General features: G+C 41.7%; 1 protein-coding gene across 2 annotated transcripts; it reads right to left on the bottom strand.

The window, feature by feature from the left end:
• Positions 1 to 9,197, bottom strand: stmn2b (stathmin 2b). 2 transcript variants are annotated; one of them, XM_040121227.1, is made up of 5 exons: positions 9,074 to 9,197; positions 2,663 to 2,758; positions 2,366 to 2,538; positions 1,499 to 1,690; positions 1 to 60 (listed from the first exon to the last, which is right to left on the bottom strand). In XM_040121227.1, exons 1-5 carry the CDS (start codon positions 9,090 to 9,092, stop codon positions 1 to 3), a joined length of 540 nt encoding a protein of 179 aa, XP_039977161.1. In that variant the 5' UTR covers positions 9,093 to 9,197. The 2 variants fall into 2 exon arrangements, with proteins under 2 accessions (XP_039977161.1, XP_039977160.1); XM_040121226.1 differs by lacking the exon at positions 9,074 to 9,197 and adding an exon at positions 7,612 to 7,672.
• Positions 9,198 to 10,084: the final 887 nt, after the last annotated feature.

Below are 10,084 nucleotides of genomic sequence, written 5' to 3'. Positions count from 1 at the left end.
TCACGCTGTCAACTCTTCTCTCAACTCCTTGTTCCTGCGCACCTCCTGAGCATGCCTCTCCTGACAAAAACACAAACACATAGATTGAGGATGTCATGTTTTTTTCTGCTGCCAGCCCTTTCCTGACATTTTTTTTCTTGCCCACTGCGCCATTTCTTGTCTTAGACTTTTGCAGTGACGATTTATTTCACTTCCCTTTTCTGCCTGTCCTCCTCTCCAGCCCGAAGCTCTTCTCGTGTCTTCTTCTTCCTTTCTCCCACCCTCCAGGCACAGGACTGCATCTTTGTCCTTGTCAAACACCTCAGTGCTAGCTGAGTTACCAGCCCGCCTTACCCTCATCTTTCTCATCTCCACCTGTATCTCTTTTCATTATTTCTTCTATCATTGCTGTGTCACTTTTTCAAATGTCCCTTACTCTCCTCCCACCTGTCCTCTGTCTTCACCAGGAGATGGTTTCACCGTATAACACCCTATATTCAAACTTAGCCTAGTTAAAACTGTTTACTAAGGGGAAATTTATACGTTACAGAAATTAAAAGCAGTTTTACCACATAAACAATTTTTTTTACTGAATGTTTACATCCCCTAACTGCCGAGTGTAATTGTTACGTACCTAGCTAACTGAACCAACAAAGCTAACGTTCACTTGCTAATGCATGACTCTTCAGAGTGAATGCTGGTCAATAATGGGAAATTTGGATTATTTAAAATTAGATTTCACAAATAATAAATCCCTCAGATTATAAAACATCAGTCTAAATGACTAAATAGCATTAATTATGTTAGCATAATTGGATATTTTCCTCTCATTCTACATTACATGAATACTACCAACTCTGAAACACCTATATCTCCTTTTTTGCATATAAAAGCCATATTTTTACAAAGGATTTTCGGTTAGGTTATATTATATGGCTCTCTAAAACTTTTATGTTTGGAAGTTATGTTACAGCTTGCAATGCTAAAATCACCTGATTAAGTAAATCGCTAATTTGAAACTAGTAAGAACCTAGGACAAACTTTACAAAGACTAAGTAATGGATTTACAAATAGCTGGTGCACCTCAGCCCAGGGCTGTGGCGTCACCGGGGACACTGATGTCCCCAGTATATTTTTCAGGAGTTTGTTGGGTTTAGTTACCTGGTTGGAGTTTACTTTCAACAATTAAAAGTTAACAGTCACTGATGTTAATATGTTTTAGACTTAATGTATACAACAGACTAATAAATATATGTAATGAGTTGGATATTTCGCAACCAGATTTTTAATTTGTAGCAGTGTGGCAAATGCTTTGAAGCAGTATTTAGACCTTCCTTTTTGTAAAAAAAACAAAAACAAAAAAAAACAAACAAATCCTTTAGCAACATAATTTAACAGTATAATAATTAAATAAAATTTTTAGTATTTTTTTAGACTTTTTTGGTGTCTGGTTGAAATTTTCTGGGCAAGATCGGACTTGGACTTAGAAGCTCAGTATATCTAAAATGCTGTTCCTCACCCTCTCCTGCAGGCGCTCCATAATGGCGGCCAGGTAGGCCAGCCGGTTCTCCTCGATTTGCTCCATCTTCAGCTGGAGCTTCTCCTCGGCCATGCGGCTGAAGTTGCTGTTCTCCTCCATGGCCTTCAGCAGCACGTCACGCTCGTGCTCCCGTTTCTCAGCCAGGGCCCGAAGTACCTGCGCCTCCTGGGACTGGAGGGGGAAGAGGAGGAGGAGGAAGAGGGACAGGCAGCAGAGAGAATGAGTCAGGGAGAAAGCTGTCAATAGGAAGACAGTGATTTAATGAAAACCATTAAATGATTTTTCTTAATATTTAAGCATGAGTCAGATGTGGTTCAACACATTAAATATATGGACACAATAGAATTTCCCTCCGTGCCACCTTCATCTTCTCATGGCACGTACTATAATTTATATAATATACTGTCAGTTTGACCTACAGTATTGGACATCTGGTGTTACAAAATATGTCAAACTGTGTTATTGATTGGGTGATTGATCTGTTGGTGTGCTGCTGGATTTGTCAGCTGGTGGACTGGCTGCATTGACGTTCGAATCAATGAGCTGCAGGAATTAGCCAGTGTCGCATGAGATTTTTCAAGGCAGTTTTGCTGCTGCAGTAGTCAATGTGACACACAATTGACCAAACAACCAGACATCAAAGTAGATATGCAGGGAAGTCAAGCATACCAGTAATCTTGTGTAAACTTGCTGGGGTTTACTTTCTCCTTTTGTTGTAGGTCAGAAATGGTTTAGTTTTGCAATCATAAAAAGCCTCATTACAGCTTTCCATGGCTCTTGACACGTACTGAAGCAAAGTGATATGTGGCAGCTGGGTGCAATGAAAATGATTGGAAACATCCTTACTCTCCTCCGGTCCTCAGCTGCCTCCAGTTTCTTCTGGATGTCATCCAGGGAAATGTCCCTCTTTGGGGGGCTGGTGATGCAGTGGGAACCATCAGACACAGGGGAGGGCGGCTTCAGGATGACCTCAAAGGCCTGGCCTGAGGCTCGCTTGTTAATGGGCTTGATGTCCATGTCTGTGTGTGTGCACATTAATGAGAAACAAATAAAGAGACCCACTGTTAGCTCAGCATGGCTTTTCATTGAAGCATGGTTCCTGAAGAAGATGAAAAGTGAATCTACAGTCTGATAACCACGTACCGTCAAAGTCACCCATGATGTTTTTGCGGCTCTCAGGGTACAGACAAGAGCAGATGAGTGAGAGAACTGAAATCTCCTTCATCTTCTCTTTGTAAGCTGAAGAGGAAAATTGAAACAGGACTGTGTGTTATTTTGTTGCACACTTAGAGCTGCATGTAAACCAGTGAACTGCTAACATACATGCACAAAGATGAAGCATCATTAACCCACTTCTTCCTCCACAGGAGGTCCTTGATCGAGATTTGTAAAGGAATAATTATTCATCACTTCCTGCAAAAAGAAAACCTCATCAAAGGAAGATGTCTCGTGGATACTGAACTCCCCTAGGTTTTGTGGAGATTTTGTGGCCTTTGTTTTCACCGCACCACGAGGGAAGCAGGATGGATGTGTCCTTACTTGGCCTAATTTCCCCAGCATCCGAGATGCTCCCATCCCTACAGGCTTCTCCACACATCATTAGCTACGCATTTCATTTTGGTTTATTATTTATTAACGTAGTCAGACCAACGCCCTATTGCCTCTCAGCCATTCTCCAGCTAACTAAGAAAAAACAGCAGAGATTAGTTTATGCTTTTCAGGTAATTTAAAAGGCAAAGACGCCACGATTATATTTGGGCTGTCCCTTATCTTCTTTGGCTGTGGCTTATGGATAGAGGCTAATAGCTGAGGGTTTAGTTTATCAGCATAACACAGCGATATGAGTGTCCATCCAATGGTCCATTTATGGTCCAAAAAGTTAACAATGCTGGAGCACAGTTGGCATCAAATCATAACGGCTGTATTTGGCAACCTGCCCCCTGCTCAATAGGGAGGAACAAAGTGTTCCAAAGGGTGGACAGAAAAAAAAGGAAAAGAAAAGAAGAACCAACCTTGTCTCACCTTGATTTCTTTTTTATTTCTGTGTATTTGGCACCTGCTACTTTATAATATGAGCCTCAAGTCCCTGCAGGGAGAACGGCAAAAAATATCTGCGACAAACTGCAGGGTGTGAAATATTCTGCTTTCGCACACGGCTGCTGTGTTCTGTCAAGGTACCCTGCCTCATGGTGCAAATTTGCATGCCAGCTGTCATAGTATGGCATAATCCATCATCCACAGCACAGGGCCTGCAGGGCTGAAATGTGCCAGATTGATTCATCATTTGCAGCAGGCTTACAGTAGCAAAACCAGAAATGAGATTTAGTGTGAAAGAGCCTCTCCATGGTGGTGTACAGTGTACAGTAGGAATAATCCAAATCCTCTTCCTTACTCTTATTCCCTGCTCACTCCCTCTTCTTCTTCTCTTCTCTGTCTCACTTTCTGCCCTGCAGACTGGCAGACGCCACAGTAATGTGATCAACTCTCAGACGTAGCTCTCACTACTCTCTGATGGCCTTGTTAACCCCTTCCCTGAGGAGAAAGTGGGCGAGGTGAGATGGTAGGGGTGGAAAAAACAGAGCAATGATGGAAGAAAGGAGAGAGGGGTTGAGTAGGAATGGAGATAAAGGTGGAGTATGGTAGAGAAACTGAATAGTAAGAGGTATTTCTCAGATGAAAGGACTGTCAATGAGGAGAGCGTGGGTGGAGGAAGATGAAGAAAGACGGAGGAAATGCTTGGCTGTTCGGGTGCGATTGATAATCATGCTAACACCTTTCTGATATAAACAGAAATCACAGACAGGAGGATTAAGAACCAGCAAAGGGGGCAGCTCCCAGCGGGACTTGCAGCCACCATCAGCTGCCCCCAGGACAGCCAAATGGAAGCAGCCACCTCAGGTGGATCGCACTTTAATTTGTAATTAGCGGACCGCGCCATTTCTGCTGACAAGAGGGGGCGTACAGAGCTTTTGAAGGGCTGCCACACGCTCATTAAGTGCTGTGTATATGTCAAGACCCCAGCAGCCATTTTCTCCCACACACAACCCCACTTGACAGCTCAAGACTCAAACAGTTAACAATTCAGTGGAACAGGTAATTTGCGTTGAGTGCTTACTGAGCAGATCAACAGAGATTCTTGTTTAGTGGTTGCCAGGCTCTGGTTGCAGCCATTTCTGTGCTAAGTAATTTTTTTTAAACTAAAAATTTTGGTCAAGATTTCTAGTTTAGGGCTAACCATTATTTTCATAATCGATTATGTGTCCCACCCATGCAACGCTCTGGCCTTGGTATGATTCAGATGTTATTTAAGGTGTCTTTTATGGGGTTAATCTGCCGATCATTTTCTCAATTAATCAGTTAATTGTTGGGTCCATAAAACATGGGTAAACTGTGGAAAATGTCAAGAGGAATGTCATCAAATGTCTTGTTTTGTCCAACTAATAGTCCAAAACCCAAAGATATTCCATTTACTGTATATATAAAACAGAGAAAAGCGGCAAATCCTCACATCTAAGGAGCTGGGACCATAAAAAGTCTGGCATTTTTGTTTAAAAAATGGCTGCTAAGATTACAGAGTACTGTAAGCTTGGTTTTTACCATGTCTGTATCACACTAAATTTCATTTCTTTATCTTGGAAGATAAGCACTCACTGTGAATTTAAACTGAGCTGTAGCTCTCAAACTCAGAACCTTGGAGATACCACTTTTATATCCATAATAGAAAAATATGAGAATCTCTACTGTGCAAAAATATTAAAGTACAACTTTATTACTCCTGAGAGAAAATATCTTTTTCTTCTGTAACCGCTGTAGTAATAAGCCCATTCCCCGGCTCATCAGGCTCATAAAGATGATAAATGATCCTGGGTGACATCCTTTGCCATTCCACAGCAGGAAATGTCCAAACACCAGTGTCTGTTCATAAATGTTGGCTGATTTTAAGACATGCTGGGTTGGATGGTTTTTCCAATATGGGAATGAGAGGTGAGACAACATAATGTCAGACAGGGATGACACCACTTTAATGCTTCCACTCCACTCCAGCAAGCTGGTTCCAACCAGTCAGTTCTGCATCCTGCTCCTCCTGTCCCGACCACAGACACACAGCCAGCGAACTGCACTTCCTCTTTGAATCCATCAGCCAAAGAGCACGGATCATCAGTATCTACTGTGCCTCCACCCCCGCAAGCATCCCTCTTCCCCAGCACCTTCTGCATCCTCGAGCCTCCGATTCATCTGTTGCTGATGTATTCTCCCTCTCAGTCCCAGTCTCTCTTTCTTACTCTATTACTCTTTTTTTATCCCACACACTAAGCATCTCCTGGGAGCTTCAATGCTGCGTTAGCACAAACCACCACACCTCTGTTTGGTACCTGTCCTTCCTTATTTCTCTCAACCACACTCACTACCACGCCGCCTTCATCTTGACTTGAAAATGCCACCATTATACGAATTTAAAAAGAGAATGGTGCTTGAAGAATAGAGTCACTTTGGGCAAAAAGGCACAAAGTGAAAAAAATATAAAAGGTACCGTTGACAAGGCTATGAACAAACTGCCTGTTAAGGCCACCCCCAAAATATTACCCTGTGTATCACAGTGTTTACTGCCCTCCTGGGATCTATAGCTTCACAGCAGCATGGGCTTGGCATCGCTGTCAAGCACACACAGGCCCTTTACTGCAGGACCAGCCGCAACAATATAATCACAAAATTATGAAGGTGTTACTACAGCAAGATTGGCTATTAAAGGAAGCATTATGGCACCCAGACGATCAAGGGCGGGTTCAGTCCTTCGATTCAGGAGTGGTGGGCTTGTGGCAAGTTTTTTGCAAAACCGCACCCTGTACCCGCCCAAGGACATCAGGGCTGCAACTAAAGATAATTTTCTAACAATTGGTAAATCGTTGGGTTTATAAAATGTCAAAAATACCCATCTAAGTTTCCTGAAGCTCGGTGTGATGTCTTCAAACATCTTGTTTTGTCTGACAATCAGTAAACAGTTCCAGTTTATTATCATATAAGACCAAGAAAATCAGCAAACCCTCACATTTGAGAAGCTCTAACAAGCAGTCTCTGCTTGGAAGTGGACATAAATGATTAAGCAATATCAAAATACTTGCCTATTAAATTCCTGTCTAATGACTAATCAATCAGTGCATTGAAATTGCAGAATTATACTGTGTCACAAAATATTAAAAGAGCAAAAAGGTTTCTGCCCAATATCTAAAACAAAGAGGTAACTATGTGAGATGTATAAAAAAAACCATAGATAACATCAAATTTGCCAAACTAGGATGCTAAAATGTCTAAACTGTCTCACCCAGATGTTGATTTTCACAAATGATTAAAGACCATCAGCATATGGCATACCATCAACGCTGGATTGATTTCACTTCTTCCGATCAGCCCATCTCAAAAAGCCCATTTAAAAAAAAAAAAACAGTCATCTGAACCAGTAATGGGGGTGTGCTGCATTGATCAATGGGATGCAGTGATACATCTGGACGAAATACGAGACTTTCAGGCTTTACGCACATGGGCCACAATGACAATAGTGATAATGATGGTAAAGTGAGAAATATGTCTGGATTAGGACATGACCAGTTGCTTAAAAGTGATGGCATTATTGTCCAAGGAGATTCTGTTTCTGTGCACAAAGGAATTGATTTTAGGGCACCAGTCGAATGACCACACCTAATTGGATATGACAAGACTGCATGATAAGGAGCAGCAAAAGTGCTCAGAGGCCTTAAAGCACATGGGAGTGGTTCTGAGCACTAGTTTGATTGTGGAATAATTGATCCATTTTGCAATGTAGAGGCTTTAGAGTGTCTTTATTTATGACTAATCTCAGTTCTCCTCCAAAAATTGAAAAATTAAACCGCCACAGATTCACATATATATACAGTGGTATTTATCCTGCCTTATAGTCCTTATATACAATTGTAAATTTTCATTTACCAAACCTCAGGAATTTTTGCTCCTCCATCTCAGAAGTATGAAAAAGCAGAATCAAATACCACATGTGATTCTAAAATATTAAGAGTGCTGAGTTCCCGTAAATAAAATAGAGTCCAAATGAACTCAACGACCTTCTGAGTGCTGACTGCCGTGATGACTGCTTTCGCCCAGAATGTCTGGTCCCCTGCCCATCCCATTCTGCCTGTCCACAGCTCAAATAATGGAGGAAAGAGGAGGAAGGAGGAGGCAGAGGAGGAGGAGGAGGAGGAGGAGGAGGAGGAGGAGAAGGGGAATAAATATAAAACGCAGGGTTTAGTTGCCTGTGTCCCTCAGCGCAGACACCATGCAGGACCCTTAACGTTGTCTGTCTGCATGCCCCTGCATCCATTAAATGCCTAGTCAACCACACAACAAACAGACTCTCCCCTAGACCTGCCGCACACACACACACACACACACACACTGCACTTTTCAGCCTATGTACACACGCCTTAAAACCAACACACGTTCCTTAATGTCTTGATTTGGTATAAAGCCTGCATGTCACTACTAGTGTTTATAGGCCTGAGGCAGTTCATAAAGTGACATGTTCCAATAAACAAGACAGATCAAAACATATCATGCCTTGATTTGTAAATTCATAGGCTGACACAAATATAAGGCCTTCCACCTGCCATAACATGCAATCTCATTTTATTTCTCCATCTATTTCTACCAGATGCTGTGACACTTTACTAAAGCCTGAACTGTGGCCTGATAATAATGCAGTTATTGAAAATAATAGGCCACATTTACAGTCAATGACAGGATTGGAGTCAGGATGGTAGTCTGATATTCGTGAGACGACATTTCATCGCCAGTCGTAAATTCTTCCCTCGACTGCAAAGCAAATCTGGATAAGGATGCTCTGTTTTTATTCTCTCTCTCTGTCATCCCTGCCTTTAATGGTCACCGGCAAAAATTAGATTTACAGAAGAGCTACATAGGATGGCCCAGTTTTAATAAGGAGATTTGTCACGGTGGAATATTATTTCACAGCCTGGGAGGGGGGAGGGGGGGGGCCGGCTTGCTTTGAAGGGACCGGAGATGTTGGGTGGGGTCGCTGGCGCTGCATTATGCTGCACGGCTCTGAGTCAGGCAGTAAGGGGGCAGGTGCGGCAGCCAGGCGTCGACAAAAACGCTGCTGTGTGAGGGGGAAAAAAAATCGCAATCTTTTGCTGATATGGATTCATTCTCCTTAATTCGCCTGTTTATAAGTGGATAAAAAAAAATAATAAAATAAAATAAAATGCGTCACTGATATGGCAAACTGAATCCTCAACTAGCTCATACCGATCAGAACTCATTTGTATTTAGGATCAGACAAAAATAATACGTTTTCTTATTTAACTAGGACTAAGATGAAAGAATATGAAAATGCTGCTTTTTTTTTTTTTTTTTTTTTTTAATAGTGATTTGCAGAGGAGTTTGGCCGCTCCCTCTCACCAACCCTCGGCATCCTTTTGTGCCATGGGTGTCGCCACAGACTCTCACCATCCTCAAAACCTGCGAAGCAGCTATTTCAGAAAAAAAATCATCAGGTGCAAAACTCACCGATTGCGGTCTTAGCCATTTCTGTACGGTGGTGCCGGGGCGAGTTGACCGGAGGAGTGCGCGTCGGTTGCTGGATGCTGTATCTCGGGCTGCAGGGACTGCTGGTAAGGCACTGAGTCAGCAGAGACGGGGGCTGCTGGTGCGCCTGGTGCGTCTGGTATGAGCTGCGTGAAGGCAGCGGGAAATAACTAGAACACGAGCGGAAGTGTGGAGACAGTGCCTTCAGAATAAAAGCATAAAGCCGTCCCATCATGAACACGTGGAGTGACACAGCTACATGCAGGCAGGCTAATAGCATAATTACCCACTCCAATTTGGTGTAGAGCTGCATTGCATAGAGCATTGGTTGATTAGTTGACTGACAGAAAATTAATCTGCAAATATTTTGATAATTGATTGATAATTGATAATTGAAGTTTCAAGCAAAAAAAAAAAAAAAAAAAAAAAGGCCAAGCCAATAGTAAACTGAATGTATTTGGGGTTGGGATACTTGGATGAATGAAACAGGCTTTATGAATACATCAGCTTGAGCTGTAAAAGTTATAAAAAGAAATATTTTTCTCTATTTTCTGACAATGTACAGACCAAACGATTAGTCGATTAATTGAGGAAATAATTGGCAGATTAACTGATAATGAAAATAATTGTTTGTTGCACAGGAGTATGCAGGGAAGGATAAGGTAAAACATAAAATTTTAGGTTAAGATTCATGGTTATTCGTTTGATTATCATCTTATTTTTATATCTAGCAATCTGTATTTTTAAAAAAAAAAGATATTCTTGTTTTCACTGTAAAGCACTTTGTAATACTCTCTGTGAAGTGTGCTATTTAAATGAAGGTTTATTTAATTTTAATACCATAAACCTGACGCGCTGACAGGTTCATTTGTTTATTCTTTTGCGATTTGCCACCCTAATGCCATCCAACAATTTGTGTTATACCCCGCATCACACCCAAAGATTACGTTAAAGATGCACCAGCGTGTAAAACGCTTTATTTTGAAATGAATA

This window comes from Xiphias gladius, chromosome 24, assembly GCF_016859285.1.
Source record: "Xiphias gladius isolate SHS-SW01 ecotype Sanya breed wild chromosome 24, ASM1685928v1, whole genome shotgun sequence".
NCBI lineage: Eukaryota > Metazoa > Chordata > Actinopteri > Istiophoriformes > Xiphiidae > Xiphias > Xiphias gladius.
Note: the sequence above shows the minus strand (reverse complement) of the source record. Positions and strands in the feature narration are given on the sequence as shown.

Coding starts and splice junctions, on each gene's coding strand:
- stmn2b (XM_040121226.1), bottom strand. CDS start 7,672: ATGGGCAGGGGACCAGACATTCTGGGCGAAAGCAGTCATCACGGCAGT. Junction 1,691..2,365: donor CAGCTGAGGACCGGAGGAGA/GTAAGGATGTTT, acceptor TTCCCCCTCCAG/TCCCAGGAGGCGCAGGTACT. Junction 61..1,498: donor TGGAGCGCCTGCAGGAGAGG/GTGAGGAACAGC, acceptor TGTTTTTGTCAG/GAGAGGCATGCTCAGGAGGT.